The sequence below is a fragment of the Pogona vitticeps genome, chromosome 6 (genome assembly GCF_051106095.1).
Source record: "Pogona vitticeps strain Pit_001003342236 chromosome 6, PviZW2.1, whole genome shotgun sequence".
In the NCBI taxonomy this organism is placed as follows: domain Eukaryota; kingdom Metazoa; phylum Chordata; class Lepidosauria; order Squamata; family Agamidae; genus Pogona; species Pogona vitticeps.
The window spans coordinates 110,832,528-110,853,606 of record NC_135788.1 but is presented as its reverse complement, the minus strand read 5'-3'; the positions used below and the strand labels follow the sequence as shown (position 1 = coordinate 110,853,606).

At 42.8% G+C, this 21,079-nt stretch overlaps 2 protein-coding genes across 4 annotated transcripts; both read left to right on the top strand.

Annotated features, from left to right (window-relative positions):
• Nucleotides 1–206: 206 nt before the first annotated feature.
• Nucleotides 207–7,050, top strand: LOC110081820 (uncharacterized). The gene is made up of 5 exons (XM_078377085.1): nucleotides 207–413; nucleotides 1,468–1,584; nucleotides 4,005–4,832; nucleotides 5,199–5,231; nucleotides 6,693–7,050. Exons 1-5 carry the CDS (start codon nucleotides 245–247, stop codon nucleotides 6,740–6,742), a joined length of 1,197 nt encoding a protein of 398 aa, XP_078233211.1. The 5' UTR covers nucleotides 207–244; the 3' UTR covers nucleotides 6,743–7,050.
• Nucleotides 7,051–8,490: 1,440 nt separating this feature from the next.
• On the top strand, nucleotides 8,491–20,641 carry TMEM219 (transmembrane protein 219). Of its 3 annotated transcripts, none has more exons than XM_072976820.2 (6): nucleotides 8,491–8,891; nucleotides 15,686–15,852; nucleotides 16,860–17,076; nucleotides 17,190–17,298; nucleotides 17,374–17,485; nucleotides 20,295–20,641. In XM_072976820.2, exons 2-6 carry the CDS (start codon nucleotides 15,694–15,696, stop codon nucleotides 20,349–20,351), a joined length of 654 nt encoding a protein of 217 aa, XP_072832921.2. In that variant the 5' UTR covers nucleotides 8,491–8,891; nucleotides 15,686–15,693; the 3' UTR covers nucleotides 20,352–20,641. The 3 variants fall into 3 exon arrangements, with proteins under 3 accessions (XP_072832921.2, XP_020654614.3, XP_072832920.1); XM_020798955.3 differs by lacking the exon at nucleotides 20,295–20,641 and adding an exon at nucleotides 17,593–17,971; XM_072976819.2 differs by lacking the exons at nucleotides 15,686–15,852; nucleotides 16,860–17,076; nucleotides 17,190–17,298; nucleotides 17,374–17,485; nucleotides 20,295–20,641 and adding an exon at nucleotides 13,020–14,674 and having other exon boundaries at nucleotides 8,702–8,891.
• The last annotated feature ends 438 nt before the right edge of the window (nucleotides 20,642–21,079 follow it).

Genomic DNA, 21,079 nt, shown 5'->3' with positions numbered 1-21,079 from the left:
TTATTGAGGACAGGACGTTTTTGAGATTCATAGGACTGCCGTAAGTCGGAGGCGACTCCACGGCAGGCAACAACAGCAAGGACTGCACCACTTTCTCCTTTTTTAAAAAAAAGTTATACGGAAATGGTATATAAACACTTATTTTAAAACAACGTTCAGCTCAACATGGAGGAAACACACAGAGCCCAAGCACCGGGAGGGGAGCCCAGCCCAGCCCCTGTCACGTGATCGAGCTCAACGTCATATGGTTGAGGCGGGGTCAAGGGTCAGGATTACTTGCCCGGAAACCGCGGCGCCCGGGAAGTCACATGACCAGAGGAGGCCAAAGAGGGGAGCCGGTCACGTGGCGAGGGTTGGCTGGCTGACTGAATGTACCGGGCGGGCTTGGGGGGAATCGCCTGGGCCTGAAGAAGGTGAAGGGAGGCGGGCGAGAGACGAGGGCGCGGGCGCGTCGTAGGCCTCGGGGGGTGCAAAGCCGGCCGGGGGGGCGAAGGGAGCAGCCGGACCTTGGGAGAAAGACGAGGGAAGAGCCCTCTTCAGGGCCTTCTTTGGAAAGGGAAGCGCGGGCGTGTGTGTGTGTGTCTTTTTTAAGGTGGGGCCCTGGGTTTCTTTTTGGGGCGCGCGAGTGTGGGCCTGAGGGACTTCACTGGCCTCTGAAACGGGGGCCCCATTTGCGGAACGGGGGGGCGAGACGAAGCAGGCGAGAGGAGAAGTTAGTGCCCAGAAAGAGAAGGTTAGATTTGGGTTTGTGCTTATTTTTTTAAAAAAACTCTCTAGAGGGCAGCAAAGGGTTTGCGTGCGGGGCGTTCACAGGGAAGGGACTTAACGGAGGAAAAACTGTTCTCTCTTTTTTTTTCCCCCTCTCGAAATTTTTAAGCACAGGGGCTTTTAGTTGGAGAGACGGAAGGAAACTTCCGTTACAGTTGTGCGAAGCGGTGTTTGAGGGGTGTTAAGGAGATCGGTGCTGAGTAACAGTGGGGAGAGGAAGCAGTAGGGCGTAGAGACAACTCAGAAAGAGAGGAGAGGAGGGAGAAGTTATTTTCTGTTTGGTTTTGATTTCAAGGGTATTTGAAAAAAATAAAATTTCCTTGGGATTACTTTAGGGTATTAAGACAAAGGCACAAAAACAATAGGAGTGTTGGTATTGAGAAGCTGGTTCAACCGGTAAGCTGTAGTAATACTGTAGATTTTGGGAAGAGGGCAGGGGGCCTGGGAGCTTTCTTTAGGAAACTCCTTGCAATTTAGAAAACTTCTTATTCTGTGTGGTGAGGGAGCTAGTTTTGTGAGGGGCGGGGAAATATTGTCACTTCAGGAAAAGGCCACCGGTTTGAAGGGCAGAAAAAGAAAAGCCACTGATCAGTGGGTGTCTTCATAAAAGCTCCGAACAGGACTGTGGTTGGGTTCCTGGTTTTAAGAAACACGTTAAGCATCCTTGAGGTTCCACTGCTGTTGCCGTCCTTCATCCAGAGGCCATGCAGAAAGAGGAACTGGGCATGGATGAGAACCGCAACCCAGAAGAGGAGCTGCGTCTCCTGGGAGGAAAGAAGGAGAAATGCCACAGTCTCAGCAACCGCATCCGCACAGGTAACGTGCACGCGTCCATACAGGGTGGCATCCTGTAGTCTACTTTAGATCTAGAAAAAAACCTATTTGTCTGGATGTGCAGGTCCAAATTTTCTCAGATTTGTTTCATTCCCAGCCTTGCTTCTCCTGTCTGTCACTCTTCTCTATCCACTGACGTCCAGGTTCCTTGCATGCATCCACTACCTGTTCTGTCCCAAGAACCTATGAACTGTTGGGACAAGTTCTCCCAACCCAGCATCTTAAATACATTCGTATTTCTACATTCTTTGCCTGTAAATCCACTTTGTGCCACGTATGTAGGGCTACAATCCCTTCTGTCATTCCAGCACATACTTTGTGTGCCTCCTTGCCTCAACAGGCCTAGATAGCCCATGTTAAGAAACCAGTACCTTAAACCACCAGGTGCTACATTAGTCCACAGAGAGAGAGAGATTTGTCCACAACTTCCCAGTTATCTTTGATTTATTTGACCAGACTCTGCTGCCAGAGTTTCAGTTTCCTGTTCCTGAAAGGGGCGGGACCTATCCAAGTATTATTCAATGGTTTGTGTTTTATAATAGCCATTTAAATTTTAGATATCCTTCCTAGAGCAACTGCTGAAAGTAAAATTTCTTTCTGTCATGCAGGGGGTGGAGCAGAGCTGGGCTACATGCCAAGCCAGGTCTCCAGAGAAGGTGTGTTGGACTCAACTGGGATTGGGGTTTCCCCATTTTCCCTGTCTGTCCTGTTATCTGTGTGTTTCCCATAATGAGATGGCTGCATCTCAGTGTTGAGGGGACAGTTTCACCCTGAGAGCCTAGACCTCTGAATTCCACACTGTAGGCACCCCTTGTCTTTCTTTCTGTTGGTAGGGTGAGGGTGAATATTCACCACTCTTGCTTCATTGTTACATTTTTTTTAAATGGCAGATGAACTGCTTCTAGTGTGTTCTAAGAAGGGATAGTGTCTGTTTAGGTGCAGAATAAACCTGTGAGTTAAGAATATTTGGGGAACTATGTTTTCTAAGTTTTTAAGGCAGTGAAGTTCAGTTTTATGATGTACAGGAAGGATTCCTGAATCTAGGTCTTCTGGGATCTTATCCTTAGGTAAAGAAATTTAGGCCTTAGACTGGCATGTTTGTCTGCCTCTTGTTTCTTTTCACAAACTTGAAAATTGCAAGCCTGAATCAGCCTTAACAAGGAAGTTGAGGCAACCTGCTGTTTCAGGTGGGCTGGAAAATGAATGGCAAATATTGCCATTCCTAAACTGAAGGGAGAAAGCCATTCTTCCCCCACCAACCTTTTTGGTTGAAAGTCTATTTCATTTTTATTTTATTAATGCCTAAGAGGCTTGTAGCCTGTGTTGTGTTAATTTTATGGAAAGTGGCTTGTAAGGGGGAAAATGCAGGTTAGTAACTTTTGTGGGCTGATGGAAAGGGTTTGGCCAAATTACAAGGGAAAAAAACAGTGGGAGGTTAAAAATCCATTCCAAAGTAGTAGTTTCTCATCTTTGACTGTGTTAGAAAACAGAAGGAAAATTCCTGTTAACCCCCCCCCCCAGTGTTAGAAGGATTGAGGGTGTTTGAAATGCCTGTTGGTAGCAATCTTTTAACTCGTGGAGGGTGGGACAGGACGCTGGATGGCTGAGAGACCATTTTTTGTCTCCACAACTTAGTACTGGACACATTAGACCTGAAAATGTGCCTATGTTTGTGGGGAAAGTAGTTTCAGAGTTTGTTTGTTTGTTTTTCTTTTAATTAAAAAAACTCCTGCTCAGCTCCTAGAAGGTTCTAGGGGGGCAAAATAACCATTCACCCCAACTTATTTTTTCCCTAGGTCTGGTGAGACATGGGCACCCAGCAGGCTCAGAAAAAGGTCTCTCAGGCCCATGCCACTTATGGGTCTCATAACCCAGTTCTTCTTAGACTGTGGCTATTTCCTGCCCTGAACAGATGCTGGTACTTATTAGGGTCTTGTACCACAAGGGGCCTCTGTGTGCCTTCCTGTTGGCCTCCTGCAGGCAGAAACTGTCTACCTTCTGTGCAAAAGAAGCACCCAGCTATTCAGGCATTGAAATATTAGTTTGAAATGTGTCAGCATCTGAACCTGAGCTGGTGTCTCCCATTCATCCAAACTTACTGCAAAACATCACCAATACTAGCTGAACTGTCTGCTCTGTTTTGTAGTGGTTAACCCTGAGAAGTGGCGACATATAGTGGTGTTGTATTCTTAGTAACAGTTAACATGAGACAGCAAAAATTAAAAGTCTAGAAAGAACAGGCCCTGTCATGATGTTGGTAGTGGGGAAATGATGGAAGGCAGTGAGGAGGGCTTGATCTCCTTTTGGGAGGCCTGCTTCACAGTAAAATCACCTTGTTCTCCATTCCGAAGTCTGACAACTCTGTAAACCTTGCTCTTACCTTTGCTCTTGCTCTGGCTTAGGTTCGTGGGAGACAAATGGTTATACGGCACCCTCTGAGATAGCTGACGAGCCCAGCGTTCCCCTGAGTCCTTCAAACAGCCTTAACATCCGTAATCTCCAGTTGTCTGAGCGGGATCCCCCCGTTCCCCATCACCCCCGCCGTTACCCTCCTCATTTCTACCATGGCCGACCCTTCCATGCTGCCTACCGCAAGACCTACCGTGGCAGCACCTCGGACCGCAAGGAGTGGGGCCCCAGTACCAATGGCCATCACTGTGCTCCAGAGGGTATGTCCAACGGGCGATGGCAGCATCGGCGCCGCGGCTATTCTGACCCACCTTCACTGTCATCGTCCCCTGAGTCGGAGAGGAATGGCACGGTCAAAGCCAGTGAGAAGCCCGCCGTTGCATCTAACGCAGCCGCCGAAGAATCTGGGAAAGAAACGTGGTCTCTCTTCCGGCCCCTTCCTGCTTTCCCAGTTGATAGCAGCAGTGCCCGCATCATCCCCAAGATCTCTTATGCCAGTAAGCTGAAAGAGAATTTGGATCAGCCCGGGAAAGCCTGCCATGTACCTGCCTCAGCTGTCCGCACCACTAATAGCCTCCCCAACTGTGTTTTGGCACCACCCCCAAGCAGTTCCCCACCAATTGACAGCAGTCGGCGGCAGCATCTGGGAGCGATCTTTCAAAATGAATGGGGCCTCTCCTTTATCAACGAGCCAGGAGCTGGGCACGGAGGGGGCGGTGGGACAGCACCAGACAAGGAGGTAGAAGATGCAGATGCTGGAGCATGCTGGGATAAAATGGAAGCCAACGACTGGCAGGCTGCAAGAAATTATCATTTGGAAGGTAAGATGGCAGGAGGAAACACCGCTGGGGAGGGGAAGTGAAATAATGTATACTTTGGTGATTATGACTAGTTTCATAGAAAATTGAACATTTTGGAGAGAAAGAGAGAAGATAAATGATATCTGAAAAACCTTTCATTTGGATTACTGGATACGTATCAAAAGCAGCCTGTTTCTTGCTTTTTGTGATAGTTGTAACAGCTGTCTTTAGAATGCCAACAGGGCAGTGATTCAACTAAAACTATGGCACGTCAGGAATGATCATTCTGACCTGTATCAGGTGGCCTTACAGATACTGGTGTTTTATTAGGAGTGGAAAACAGTAGGGGTTGGCTTCTAATTTTCAATTTTTCTCTCTTATATACAGAGTGGAGTCATATATGGGAACTACACATTCAAGGTGAGTAATGGAAAGAACCTATTATAGTCATGAACTAAATGATCTTATATACAGACTACTGACATATGTAACTCAGTATTGCACTGATTAGCTTTTGTGTTTCACATTCAGGTAGCTGTATTATGACTGGAAATTTTGGACACTGAATCTGTAACTTCATAAACATGGTTTAGATTCTGTAGTTCAACCGTGGCCTACTGTATAATTTACATGTTTTTGAACTGCAGCTCCCATCATGCCTTTATAATTATGCTAATGAGGACGGATGGGAGTTGTAAGCCAAAAACATTAGGAGGGCTACAGTTGTCCATTCCTAATTCAAAGGTCATGTTAACGTTTGGTGCGGAGTTGTGTGAATTGGAGGATTGGGCAGGTTCGGTTGGAAAGTCTTGAGAGATTCTCAGAAATAGGTGCTTACTCCTAAGTCTGATACATTGTGTTTGTCATAGAAACAACAGCTGGGACTCTACACAGTGGTGTGATTCATAGTAAAGGAAACAAACTTGGTGTGTGCATGGTTACAGAGTAGATGGTGGTTTCTCAGTGTACAGTAGAAGGACAGTATCTGTGGGTGATCTGTTGCAAGCCCCCCCATCCCTCATGGATGCCAGAAAGCATGGACAGAGGAACCCTATATAGCATAGTCTCCTCTAATGGCCAGTTCTGGGTTTTTAATTTAATATTTTCTGGGTTTTTAATTTAATATTTTCCAGCAGCGGATATATGAAACCACGCGTACTGATCCTGCAGATATGGTGGCCCTACTGTATTAACGTCTTGCCATGTAGCCAGTTGTACCTCATCTCACAATTTTATTTGCCAGTGGGGTAAAAAATTTACCAGCTTTCTTTTGAAGAAAATTGTGCTCGAAAGTTGAAACATACCCATTCTTCCTTTTTATATGATGTCTTTCTTAAAATAGTGTGCCTGCTCTCTTCCATAACATTCTATAGCTTTGAAGACCTTATTGCTAAGTAATGCTAATTCTGATCTACAGAGTTGGAGCATCCGATAGAAGTATCATATTGTGCATGAAAAATACTTCCAATCTTAGTGTATAGTCTGAGGAACTCCCAAGACAGTGATGTGAAGCTGAAAAGCATGGTTACCCAGGGTTTTCTGTTTGGAGTAGGGAGGTCAAAAAGCAGGTTAAACACTTGCTGAGCGATTGAGCTGTTTCGTTATCTGCAGTTGGGGCATATGTAGTGCATGAAACCATGAGATTCAGGATGATGGATAGAATAAAGGCACTGGAGTTCACAGCTGTCAGCCAGTCATAAGATAATGTGGGTGTGCATTGCTAAGCAACTTTGTTGGGCATCAGTTTAACATAATTGGATCATTGTGCTTGAAGCAGAAATGGGGCTTGTGTGTGTGTGTGTATACTAAGGAACATATCCCTGAAAAATGCTGTTCGTTTTCCCACAACCATTTGTTTTTTATTTTTGTTTTGTTTCCTAGCTCCTAGCAAAGTGATGGTCTATACGGACACCTTGGATGGAAAAGGTTAACTCCAAGAATTCACAGGGGAAGCACCGCTAAGATATGGGGGGGGCACAAGGGGAGAGGCAAGGTGCCTTCTCTCCCCCCCTCTTGAAGACCGGAGAAGCCCAGGCATCTTGAAAGGGGAAGCTATACCACCTGCCTACCTCCCTTCCTTTGCTGTTACAGCCCCTACTGTCCTGAGTGGGGCTAATGTCTCACCCTCCCCTATTTCTCTCTCTGTTTTAATGCTCTGGTTTTTAATTTCTTCACATGGTTTTTAATTTCTCTGGATTCCCCTGAAAATAAAGGCAAAAAAGGAATTTATTTAAATTCATTTTTGCTTTGTCGGTGTCTGATTCATACCCAGCGTAACAAAGGAATAAATGGCAACTTCTGTTACCATTAGAGGAGATTATGGTCAGTCTGATGCTAAATTGAGAAAAAGGGATGTGGGGAAAATTATTTTGAACAGGTAGATACTATAACCTTTCATGAAGTTTGGGAACACATGGAAGCCTTGGGAATTTTGTAAGTAGGCATCAAACATTTGCCTGAGAGGGCATCTGAGGGAAGTATATTGTAATCCATGCAAATTTGTTCTATAATAGTTTGATTTATATTGCACATTTTCTCCAGTGAACTGAAGGTAGTGTATATGGCTCTATGCCCCCTTTATTCTCGTAACCCTGTGAAAAGGTCATGCTGAGAGACAGAATGGCTCGGCTCACTCAGTTTCAGGGACAAGCATATTTGAATCCAGGTTGTTTTTTTTGTTTTGACTTGTATACTAAAGCTCACTCTGGGAAGATTAAAACATAGTTATGCAAACAACACTTTGCCCCCACCTCCAGCACACTGGATTCTTATTTTTCCAACCTTGTAAACTTGAGTCAGCCTTGAGTTACTCCATTCTGTCTGGATTGCACTCAGATTGTGAGTGGAGGCTTCACTGCAGTTTAATCACTGCCACCAACTCAGTCTCCTAAGTTGTGGTTTTATACGCTAACCACTACACTTAATTTGCCAGGAAACCCTTTTTCCTTCTGCAGTCTCAACATCTTCATTGAAGAATAGTTAAGCATTTGTGGTGGCTTTTGCTGTCATAGTGACAGGAGATGATGTTTGAAAGAAGAAAGTACTAAAGCAAGACTGCAGTTGAACATTAAGACAAAGAACCACACAACTTTAATGTCGACACTGAAATAGTGATTTTGTATATGTTGGTTCAATCATTGTTCCAAGGAGAGACTGCAGCCTTGAAATCAGAAGACAGACTCTAAAAGGCACCAATGAAGGAATTAGAAAATAAGCCTTCGAAAATACATTGAATTAGAAAATATATAGTGTAAGGATGTGTCACTGGAAACCAAGGCCAGGATCATTCATACTACTGTATTTCCCATTACTACTTAAAGTTGTAAAATCTGGGCAGTGGAGAAAGCTGGCAGAGAAAAAAATGATTTGCTTGAAATATGGTTCAGTATGTCTTCCAAAAATGGCCAGGCCAGCTATTTTTAAAAGCAAATACAGTAGAAGAAAGAGTAAATCGGGGAAAGAAAACAAAGTGGAAGTTTACTAGAGAAGACTTTATAGAAAATCTGATCCTACGCAAACGCCAGTGTAATTTTGGAAAAGTTTTTCACTTTTAACAGCGAGCAATTTATGAGAGTTGGCCAAATTGAGCTTAAATCTAGTATTAGCGACGGGAATTCTTAAATGACCACCTCTGCCCACAATCAAAATGGCTCCTAAATCTTCCAGGTCGTAGGTCAGTGCTTGGTTTCCTCGAAGATTCGAGGAGCCGTTAGGCAGAAGGGCGCGCAACCTGCCGCTCTGGACTTCAGGCAGTAACTGCCGACGTGCCTGAAACGAGGCTGAGTTTGTATCTCCGAGAGAGAGAGAGGGAGAGACCGTTGGTGCGGTGCGCGTGCGCATTATGAAGCTGTTCCCGGCGGAGATATTACGTCACTCAGAGGCGCCCTTCCACCCGCGGAACGAGAACGGTTGAAAAAAGTAGTTTGCGCATGCGCCTGAGAGCTGGCCACGATGCTTGCCTTGCAAACGTTAAGAAAAAAGGTGGGCGCTGCTGTCTCTTAAAGGGATAGCACCCCAAACAGGGGGAACCTACATAAAAGTGGAAGGCGCCCTAGCAGCAGGAAAGAGAAAAAGACGCGGGTAAGTCGAGGCCGCTCCTCCTGTTCTTCACTATCGACTATTCCTGGGCTAAAGCTCCCCTTTCTCCTCAATATTTTTCTGTATCTGTTTTGAAACTGGCTACACAGCCCCAGGGTGCCCCCAGAAGAAGGGATTGGGAAAGCAATTCTGAATATTATCTACCTGGAAAACCCTGGAACAGGGTCGCCATAAGCCTGAATTGACTTGACGGCGCACGATTATTTTTTAATCATTATGCATTTTTAGCACCTAAGCCCCTCTTCCACAATAGCATTTCTGTTTAAACTTAGGCTGATTTTTAAAAGTTAATAAAATATCTAAGAAGAATGTAGGTTTCGAAGAATGTTGGGATGGAGTTGGCGGACTGGACCTTAGAAACATTTATCTTTTTGTGTTACAGCCCTCACAATTCCACAGCTGGTTAGAGGATTCTGGGGCTTCTAGAGGTCCTGGGAATGGAAGCAACACTAGCAAGTCCTGCATCACACTGTAGTGAAGTGTTCATAAAGCATCTGTAAATGGCAAAAAGAGAGACTGGCCAAAATCCTGTTGCTTTGCATAGTAAAACACACTAAAGTATGCCAACTGAGTCAGTGGGGCCTGCCTTGATTCAAATGGGCCTGCCCTAAATGCAACTTTAGCAGGGCAGCTGAATTGGGCCTATTTGAGTCAATGGAACTTGTAGTGGAGTTGACTCACTAAATCCCCACTGTAGTGTGATTTACTGTGCTATGCAACAAGATTTTGACCATTGTGTGCTGGGGGTGAAAAATAATGGAAAAACTGGGAGAGCTGGAGCAGAATCACATAATATGATCTCTATTCCCTTCTCCATTATCTTTCAGAAAGCCAGGACTGATTTATAGCTTTCGAGATTAGATAGTTAAGTAATGGTTTTACTAGTGCCTGTCATCCATAAGTCTCCATGGCAGAGCAGGAATTTGAAACCAAGTTTTTAAAATCCTAGTCTGTCATTCCATCCACAACACCACACCAGGTACAGTACTAGTGTTTTCTTTCCTAACATTTAAATCGGAAGTTGGCCCAAGGGCTGTATATCTTGTGGTGTGGAATGATCTGTCAGATGCTCTTTGACAGCAATCACTGGGGTCAAAAACAAAGAAGGGTGTGACCATTCCCTTTGTCAGCTTCCCCTTTTCCTTACTTGCTCTTCCTTCTGAACTGGCAGAATGCCAGGGAAATGAAAGATCATTTTTGCCAGAGATCAGAACTGACTCTCCCAGAAGGGTTTGAAAGTTATGGATTGCTCGTCCTAGCCTAAACCCTAGTCAGTTTGAAACTTAATATCTTTCCTTCTTTTTGTGCAATCCCGCCCCACCCCCAAAGCCTGTCTTTTTTGGCAATCAAATATTGGGTGATGAGATGATTAAATGGAAAAGGATTATGTAGAGCTTTAGCCTCTATTAAGAGTCGTATCTCTTCTTGGTGATGAAACCCTAAAGCTGTCACACTGTGTGCTTTACTCTGAATCCTAATCATGATACTCAGAAATAAGTATCAGTGAGTTCCATGGGACTTGCCTTCAACTAAAGATGCTTAGGGTTGCAGCCATAATATATTAAAATAAATGCAATATTGTGATTATGAGGAAAATGAATATAATAGAGGACCATGTGTTTCTTTCTATGTGAGGTTCTTGCAACGTATGTTGAATCAGTTCTAAATGTTTGTGTTTGGGAAGGCAATACAGAGAAGAGGCATACATTACTTTAGCTAAGAATGTTGCTAACAGTGGTGAGAGAACAACTGAACTTTAATGTTGATCAGCAGGCCTGCAGAATTACTCTGAGTCCATGGGTTTTAACCAATGAAAATACATTAGTGTCTTGCTCATTTAATGGAAAAGGGTTTTTTAAAATGTTTTGAAATGTTTACAGTCATGGTTCAAATGAAACGGTTTGTGGGGAATGAAATGTAATTCAGACATTTTGCTGTTTTGCCAACCTTGACAAGGATTCAGAACATCAGTAAGGTTTTAAACTGAACCAATATCTGCCAAGATTTGTCTCTTCAACTACAGTGGTGCCTCTCTTGATGATGATAATCTGTTCCGTTCAAATCGCTGTTAAGCAAAATCGTCGTCAAGCGAAAAGAAAAAAACATTGAAATGCATTGAAAACCGGTTCAATGTGTTCCAATGGGGGAAATACCTGCTCGTTTTGCAAAGATCCTCCATAGGGCAGCCATTTTCCGATGCCTGTATAGTGAGCAATCAGTCCTGAAAACAGCGGGGAGCCATTTTGCGACCCGCCGATCAGCTGTTTTCAATCATCGTCCAACGAAAAAATCCATTGAATCATCGCTATAGTGATTGCAAAAAAGGCATCGTTAAGCGATTTCAGCATCAAGCAGGGTAATCGTCAAGCAGGGCACCACTGTATTTGTAATGACCTGCCTTAGCCATGAGTGTCTGTTAAGCATGTGAAGAGTGACTTTCCTTCACTAGTGAGTTACTGTAACTTAGCCCTTTGTTGTTATGTGCCATCAACCTAGAACTGACTTATAACATTCCTAATAGGGCTTTCAAAGTAAGTGAGATTTAAGGAATAGTTTTACCAGTTCCACACCTCCAGTGAGTTTCTCTGGTTGAACAGGGATTTGAATTCAGACCTCCTGAGTCCTAGTCTGTCATGCTGTCTACTACACCAGTGTCTAACTAGGCTAGAAATTATGGTTTTCAAATACTTCAATAGCTATGTTACAAATCATGCATTAGTTTGTGGCCCAAGTTGGAGTATAGGTACTGGAAAACATTGGACTGAGAGGGTTGCTATGTACTGATATTGTAAACAGTACAGTAGCAGAATAGTAAACATTTGTAACTGAGAAGTGATCAGTTATGGGTGCAGTAGAGAAGCTAGAATAGCATGACAGGACAGGATGATTTTGAAAACGTAATAATTTTCCAGAGTTGGACTACGTGATATACTTCAGATAATTTTGGATTAATATTTTCTAATTCCTGACTATTGGCTATATTAGCTGGATTTATAGGAACTAGAGTTTAAAAACCATGTCTGGAGGGCACTGAGTTGTCTGACCCTCAGCGGTTGGACATTTCCTGAATATTAACAAGGGAGAATTCTTTGCCAATATATTAAACAAGAATCCAGCAGGATGTAACCCAATATGAATCTGCTATTTATTCTAGACAATACAGTATATAAATAAATATAGCAGGTATAAAGATAATTAAGCAAGACAGAATTACCATATAATGCATAACACTGTAAACAGAGAACCAATACGTATTGTTATTATGTGCTGTCAAGTTGTTTCTGACTTCTGGTTGTCCCTATGAATTAGTGACCTGAAAAAGGGTCCTTTCAACAGCAGCCCTGTTCAACTCTTGCAAACACAGAAAAACTATTGTAAGGGGCATAACACTTCACAAAAAGATGTATCAACCAGAGTGTGTAAAAATAAATTATTTTAATGAACACACACACACACACACACACACACACACAGAGAGAGAGAGAGAGAGAGAGAGAGAGAGAGTATAAAATCATCAAAAAATCTGACTTTAAAATTTAAATCATGATTTCAAACAAATCCACCCTGGTATCAACCGATAGTGAGATCTGAGCTCTTTCCAATTTTGCAAGTCTTAGTCAGGCATCAGAGTCTTCTGTTAAGAACAGTTAAATGTATCATACATTAACCAATGTTAAATAGTGTGTATTATTAGTGGGTAAGCTGATCTCTGGTTTTGGGGTACATACTATTATTATTAGCTTTATTTATATGGTGCATTTCTCCCAACAAGGAACCCAAAACAGCTCACAACATTAAAATTCAAACAATTTAAAAACACAGTGAGTTAAATATTAAAAGATAAATTAAACAATATATGATTTGAAATACAATTAAAAGATTAAAACATAAAAACGTGTTAAAACTTCTGCTAAAATGGGGTTCAGGGATTCAGTTATAATTGTTAAAAGCCTGCCTGAAGAGATGGGTCTTTAGAGATGGGTCTTTAGCTTTTGTGTGTCTCACTAATATACCATGGAAATCTCTCTGTGTGTGTATGTTTTAAATTCTTGACAATTGAAATGTATTCAGTTAGCAAGCTAAAACCCAATTAAATGTATTGCCCTTCAGTTCAACAGTGCCTTTCCAGATGACGTGCAAAGCCTGGTTATGAGTCGTCCTTGCTTGGTGATATCATCTCTCCCTTGGCCAGTGGTGTAACCAGGGCCAGGTTTTATTTCCTGGTACATTGACATCACTTCCCCCTGAGCTTACCGTGAAGTTCAAGAGTGGCTGGTTAAATGGAGCAAGAATGTTTGGCTCTTATTGCCACCTGTATTCAAACCTCTCAGCTGCTAGTCCAGCAGTGGATACTCAACAGACGGACAGTGATTTTTGCAATAGCAAGGATTCTACAGCGCAGGCGCTTCCGCCGATCAGCTGCTGTACTGCGGCGTATACTCTCAGCCAGTGTTAGACGTAAGAGAGCCCTGCTACGATTACACCGGAATGCTATTGTCTCTGTGGTTACAATGGTCTACTCATCTTCTCCTGCTCTGCACTATGAGCACGAGCTAATGGCCTTGTCTGAGCGATCACACTGGATGCTCCCAAGATGTAGTGAATGGTGGGAGCGGATGATCTCTTCGGAACAGGATGACAGATGCTGGATTTCTTTGTTTCGTATGTCACGCTCTACCTTGATGTATATTGCTGAGGAGCTGCGCCCTGCCTTGCAGCGTCGAGACACTGGCATGCGCTCACATATACCCGTTGAAAAACGGGTTGCCATGACCATTTGGAAGCTAGCGCACCATGATAGCTACAAGACTGTCTCGGAGCTCTTTGGGGTCGGGATTTCATCAGCTTGTTCAATATTTGAAGAGGTGTGTGAGGAAATCAACAGCAGGCTTCTGGCCCAAACCATTCAGTTGGGAGATCCACAACAAATAATGGAAGGCTTCAAGGAGATGGGCTTCCCTAACTGTATTGGTGCAATAGATGCGATACATATCTCCATCCTTTGCCCTCCTTTCTCTGCTGACTCCTACATTAATTGCAAAGGTTTCTATTCAATGGTGTTGCAGGCCCTGGTTGATAGTAAATCCCGTTTCACTGATATCTATGTTGGTTTTCCTGAGCGATGCCATGATTCCCGCATCCTGCATAACTCTCCATTTTTCAACAGCATGGATGAGGGCACCTTTGGGCCACAGACTCCAACAGTAGTGGAAGGTGTTTCAATGACTCCTGTCATTATTGGGGATTCTGCATACCCACTTCGCCCCTGGCTCATGAAGCCATACCCAGTGCCAAAAACAGAGGCTCAGGAGAAATTCAATGAGAGGCTTGCCAAGTGCCGAGTGTGTGTAGAGAGAGCGCTTGGAGTCCTGAGAGCTCGCTGGAGATGTCTGCAGATGAGACTGGATGTACGAGAGAAGCTCATCCCAGTAGTCATAGCTACCTGTTGCATCCTGCACAACATCTGTGAGATCAAAGGCGATGAGTTGCTAGAACCACTGGAAAGTCCTGCAGCTTCTGAAAACCAGAGTGCTTCAGCCAGGCCAAGGGTGCCATTGTCAGAAGCTGGACTTACTAAGAGAGCTTGCCAGATCAGAGCAGCTTATTGCTCCTATTTTGAAAAGAACCCTTTGTAAAAGGTTGTTTGCCTGTGTCATTTCTCTGGGTGGCATGGTGTGACTATAATGCATGTACCATGAAATACTAAAGTCTGCTATGTGACGCCTGGTTTTATATACATCAAATAAAAGATTATGTTTTGGTCATTGCTTTATTTTGGAACATTTTTTTAAAAAAACAGTATTGCTATGATTCACAGTCATGGTTTGTCTTGCATATTCTGAGACCAGGGTCAGATAGGAATGAGGGAGGTTGTGGTCTAAGAGTCAAGTACTATAAAGCCCCTTTATTCTTATCTGAAGCATCAGTAGAGATATCACACTCCAAGCTGACTTATAGCCAGAGCAAATGAAAATCACTTGATTCTTTACATAGCCCTTAGGTGAGGAACATTTTTATTTCCAGATGTTTTGGCTGTCAGTTCTCTGAAGGCTGATGCAGCATGATCAATTGTAAAGAGTTGCCTTGGGTCTTTTAAAGGAGAAATTCAGGGTAAAAATATTTTAGCTAAATAAAGGGTTGTGGGAATTGAAGTCCAAAGCATCTGGAGTACTAAGGTTCCCTGTGCCTGCTGTGTCCTGTTTAAAAGCAGACTATGGCTGCAATCCTATACATAACTGAGGGAGTAAGCCGTTCTGAACTCATTGGGACTTGTTTACAGCCTACGTTAGTATCCTATGGCGATTCCCCATTCCTTTTGTCTAAAACTCCATGTTTAGGGGACGAGTTCCTTCTCCAGATGTTCTGTCTGATGTGGGGGTTAGAGATCTTGCAGATGTAGACTGGCAGTTCAGGATATATAATTGTAATTATTATTAATAATAATAATAAAATAAAATAAAAATAAAATATTTTAGTGATTATGATGATAACAGAAACAATAGTATTTACCTATTTAATGTTTAAACCTCCTGGTAATAATATTTTGGTATTACAACCAATTACATTTTTGCATCCCTTGGAAACATTTTAACTCTTGATTTTGAGAAAAGGGGCTGTTGCAATGCTGTAACACACAACATACAAATGGAAATAGGTGGGTATTGCCAAACTGTTCTTTTCCATTGTTTCTGGCTCTCCAGTTGTCTCTCCAGCAAGTATTTTGGCTTCTTGTAGTGCTGGAATGATACTACAACCTTTTTTGCCCTCACCCTTAGGGCTGACCATGGTCATCTGCTCTCTGCTGGGCTCCCTGCGTGTCTGCCTGCAACGACATCCACCTCTGGTCACCTTCTTCTTCTGCCTCCTTTCATTAGCTGTTGCCTGTGTTGGCTTTTCTATCTACATCCAGTCACATGAGGTTCAGAATCCTGATGTTAACAAGGTGAGGTAGAGATGGTAGCAGAACACTGGTCCCTTGTACTGCTTGTCTAATGGTCCACTGCATAAGCAGCTGGAATTTTTCTGCTCTTGCATGAGCAACTATCCAGGATCTCCTTGTGCAAGCTTAAGCCGTTTGCTGGTACAGGGCGATCTCTGATGTGTTTAACGGCAAGCTGAAGACTGCACACACCTAGGATCTTAAACAGAAAATCAGGCCAAAGGAATTTGGATGGAATTGGTTTATTGTAAGAAGCAGAGGAAATATTTTAGATGGCATGGAGAGGAAAATGTTACACATGCCATTTCTTCTTAGTCTCTTGCTAATTGTTCAAATCAGGGTGAATACATTTTGACCCCACAGAGATTTTGAATGTGAGTTACCAGAAGCCAAAGCCAGCTTGGCCAATGGCAAGACATTGTAGGAATTGTAGGCTAAAATTTCTGGAGGGCCAGAAGTTCATCAACCTTCATTTAGGTCAAGTTTCATCAACTGAGGCAGTGAGTGGTCACTATTATCTGCTCAAAGTGAATACATAGAATTCCCCTAATGATTATAAGCTAGGCTAGGGGAAAGAAAAATTGACAATGCCAGCTGTCCATTAAAGAAGCAGAGCCAGTTGCCTGAGTTACCCAAATCTGAGAGATTTCACTGATTCAGTCTGGTGTTAGGTGCTACTTTTTTACTGCTGTGTCCCAAATTATACATTTGTGAATTACAATATTACAGGACTGGTTTTTAAAACAAAAACTTTCATTTTTTGGAAGGAAATTAAAGTGTCTTTGAAAAAGTAGCTCTGAATGTTACATTGCCTAGAGAAGAATCAAAACCTTATTTTTAACTTTTAAATCAATTGTATCATCATATTCAAATATCCAGACATTCTTGACAGCTCTTAGAAATAGTGGTTATCTTTCTCTTTTCACTCTGTTATGATTCTGAGGGGCAACATAAAAACAGTAAAGCAGAAAGAACTAAGATTAAATTATCATCCCTTCCCCCTCTTTAAGGACTGGAACTCTCTGCTAAAGTCTCTGGCACATTTAATGTTCTGTGTCCCAAATAAGACACATGAAGATGCCTCATCTCCTTCAACAACTGCTGCTGAGTCCCTAACAACTGTCACTGTCCTGGTTGGCCTGACCTTTGACCTCCACAATGCGACATATCCTCCCAATGGTACACACCTAGGTTTGACAGTCAATGCAACAGAACTGGGTGTCAAAGGTGAGTGTCTTCCACTTCTGAGAGATTGCAGTATCCTTTCAAAACAAAACTCCAGCAACCAGATTTCCTGTCTATCTTCCTTTGATCTTCCTTTCCAACAACTCCATACACAGGTCCAGGTACTCAAGAATCAGTCCATCTCTTGGCTGTCGTCATGAACTCTGTCTCTCATGAAAGCTGCCTTAGCATCACTGCTCCTTCATCCCTTATCCCTAAGACCAGGTAAGCCACAAACAGAGGACTTTAGTTGCAAGACGTTCCTACCCCATTAATGCAATGCTCTTGTCTTGTCTCCAGACCACCACCTAAGTGTGTGATAACAGAGACAAACATGCATTTGGAAGAGCTAGGGATTTGCTACCAGTCACGTTATCAGGACAGTCCTGCCCTGGCCAGCATGTTGGACCAGGTAAGAAAGATGTGGAGGGGGCAGAAACATAGGATTGGGACCCCGAGTTTCTTCGTGTTGGAAAATGATTACTAGGGAAAATACACTCATTGTTGCATTCTTTTCAGGTGGACCGTACCCTCTGCAGCCAACGTCTCCTGATAAGTGGTGCTTTTCTTTTTTGCCTTTGTGCCATGCTGTGTTGTGCAGCTGGCCTGTGCTACCCTCTACCTAGAGACAAGTGGGGGCAAATCTAAGTAGGACCAGCCAATGGCATACCTTCATTGCTAAATCCAGAGACTGAATGGCCCTGGCCATGTGCCCTCATTGCTCTAGGCACCTGAATCATGCAAAACCAATTGCACTGTGGCTATGGAGATAGCTCACAGAGAGATGGGGTACTTGAACTGTGAACAAAGTTTAACTGCAGTCTAGGTACACAGTGAGGGGACTTGATAAACTTCTGAGAAAGAAGAATGATCCAATAAATTAGATGTAAAAGACTAAGGTCTTTGTATTCTGAGTGGTTATATCACTGGCATAAATTGAGCCATGCAGTATTTCTCAGATGGCTACTGGGTGCATGTCTGAGAAAGACAAGCAGCATGATAGCACAACAATGCTGAATGGGAATACCATGAAGTTGGTAATAAATGTTACATGAAAATTAGTAAAAAGCAAAGTGTGCTGCTTATATACTGCCCCATAGCACTTCAAGCACTCTCTGGGTGGTTTACAAGTTAATTATTCAGGCTACACATTGCCCCCCCCCCCCGTGAGCTGGGTACTCATTTTACCGACCTCAGAAGGATAGAAGGCTGAGTCAACCTTAAGCCGCTACCTGGGATTGAACCCCAGGTCGTGAGCACAATTTTGGCTGCAGTACAGTAGTTTTACCACTGCGGCACGAGGCTCTTAACACAACCTCACTACTGCTTGCCCCACTGATACTAGAAAATTGTTATAAAAGCCAAGTCTGAGTAACATTTTACCGTATTTTCGCACCATAAGATGCACTTTTTTCCCACAAAACGGGGGTGGAAAGTCTGTGCGTCTTATGGAGCGAAGAAAACAGATTATATTTTCCTGTTTTCTTCTAAAAAATTGGTGCGTCTTATGGAAAGGTGCGTCTTATGGAGCGAAAAATACGGTATTTATATACTCTTTAAATTAAAGATAAACCCAACATTTTAAAAATATAAAATACCCAATGTATCAACAATACATTATATATTATCATAAACGTAATTAAATGAGGCAGTTTTAAAGCAGCAGACTGAAAGCAGAAAATAACAGCCAGTGAAAGAATTTTAGCCACCATCTAAAGGTTAAAAGAAGGGTTGTATTCCCCATAGGAAGGTATTCCACAATTGTGGTACTGCTACAAAGAAGTGCCTCACTTAAGAACCTGCCCACCTGATGTTGCCTAACGATGGACAAAAGTCTCCAAAGCTGATCTGCAGATTAACACAAGCACTATATAATAATATGTAAATAATCACCATTCACATAATATGTGAATTATCCTTCACAATCACTTAATAAGAACCCCTGTACATTGTTTTCAGAAGATGTATAGCCAAGGTTGTGAGCCAGGGAGCAGTAATCTAAAACAGAAGCAGCCACCAAGAATTTCTCCTTACACACACTCATGATTTTGATAGACATGCAAAGTATGTGAAGACAGCAATGCTGATCAGGCTTAGAAACTAGTGACAGCACACAGGGTAGGGAGAGAATGCAGGTTTATGAAAATTATATTTATTTATGGTGGATGAACTTGGAACCTTGAAGTGTGAGTGAAATGTGCATGATACTTCATTGGCTTGGATATGATTACCCACCTGCTAAGCCTGAAATATTCAATCTGAAGTCCTAGAATTTGGCAGTAAAGAAATCCTGCTAGCTAATTGTTACATCTCACTTACCCAAGTAATAAGGAATTACAAAATAGAAGCCACTCACTGATGTGAAATCAAAAATACTGAATTTTTAGAAACAATGCCATATATGCTACTGACCTACATACTCTCAAATTGTATACTTAGAGACAAGCAGCCTCAGCTTTAAACTGATTTGCACTACTAAATAAATATCCTTAATGGCTTGGGTCCAAGCTGTCTCAAGGACTGCACCTCCCTTTATGAGACTGTTCAAATCTTAAGATCATTAGGAGAGGCCTTTCTCTCAGTCACACCACATTCACAGGTGAATTTTGTGCAGACACAGGGCCTTCTCTGTAGCTGTTCCCAAGCTTTGGAACTCCCTTCCATAGGAGGCCAAGTTGACCCCAACTTTGCTGTCATTCTGCAAGCAGGTGAAGACCTTTCTCTATCCCATAGTGACTTGCTGTATCTTACTGATTTGAATGTGTTTTGGTGTTGCTTTTGTTTACCAGTTTAGTGTGACAGTTATTTGATCCATTTAGTATCTTCATATTTACTGTTGTTAACGTCACATACTGTCTTTTAATGATATAAGCCAACTTGGGTCCGTTTTAAGGAGAAAGGTGAGGTAAATATTTTAAATAATAAAAATAAATAAACCCAGTCAAATAAAACAGCAGCAAATTAGATCAAATTACGAAGTCAGATTTAGCTTTATCATCCTGACTTGGGCTTCTGAATACTTAATTGTCCCTTTAGGGTTGCCAGAGGGTCCTCATACTGCACTAAGAGCAGAAACCAGAGTTAACAGAATGTAGTTGTCTGGAAACAGCTTCCTTACTTGCCTGCTCATTGCTTAATGACTAAAATATTGAGCCCTCTTTTCTTTATCCTCAATCTTAATAATAATAATATCAACCACCACCACCACCTTTGAATTGCAGAGATGGAAGAGACCCTGTGGATCATCAAGTCCAGCCCCTGTCAATGAGGCCCAGTAGGGAATTGAACTCCCAACCTCTGGCTCCACAGTCAGAGACCTAAGCCACTGAACTATCCATCAGTACCTTTCTCTGTCCAATTCCATATTACCAAGGCCCATAATTTTCTCAAGACCTTGCTACCTCTACTCTTTGCTGCACTGTTTCTCAAGGTTCTTCTGCCTAGGACTTGTACCAGAAACAGTAAGGTACCACCTTATTAAAAGCTTTTGTGTCTAAACACACTTCTAAATATACTTTGATGTGTATAAGTGCTTATAAAAAATAAAATCTACCTTGTTGGTTTCTGATATTAACTGTTATTCAGCAGACTAACCCAGCTACCTACTATTTTACCTTATCCCCAAGGACAAGTCTCTTCTTCCATATGCAGGATAAGCTCCCCATTACCTTTACAATGTGAAATATGACCAAAGCTCTAAGCTCTATCTAGCTTCTTGATGGTGCAATCTTTTGCCCCAGTTCCCCCTTTTGCCTTCAGGTTTCTTTTCTTGAGCTCGTCCTCTTCACCTCTTTTCCCTTCCTTCAAAACCTATGACTCTGAGGTTCCTGTCTATTAGCTTCTGGTCTCCTCTCGCCCATTGGGGACGTTTTACTCCCTGCCCATATTGATACCTCCCTTTCCCTCCGGAAAGGTGGGCTGCACACTGAAGGGTCCAGACCATCGCACCCCCTCAGCCAATCAGCCTCAGAAGCGTCGCCCTGGTAAACAATCGCGTCCTGACTTG

Coding starts and splice junctions, on each gene's coding strand:
- LOC110081820 (XM_078377085.1), top strand. CDS start 245: ATGGTTGAGGCGGGGTCAAGGGTCAGGATTACTTGCCCGGAAACCGCG. Junction 4,833..5,198: donor AAGAAATTATCATTTGGAAG/GTAAGATGGCAG, acceptor TCTTATATACAG/AGTGGAGTCATATATGGGAA. Junction 5,232..6,692: donor ATGGGAACTACACATTCAAG/GTGAGTAATGGA, acceptor TTTGTTTCCTAG/CTCCTAGCAAAGTGATGGTC.
- TMEM219 (XM_072976819.2), top strand. CDS start 13,190: ATGGAGCAAGAATGTTTGGCTCTTATTGCCACCTGTATTCAAACCTCT.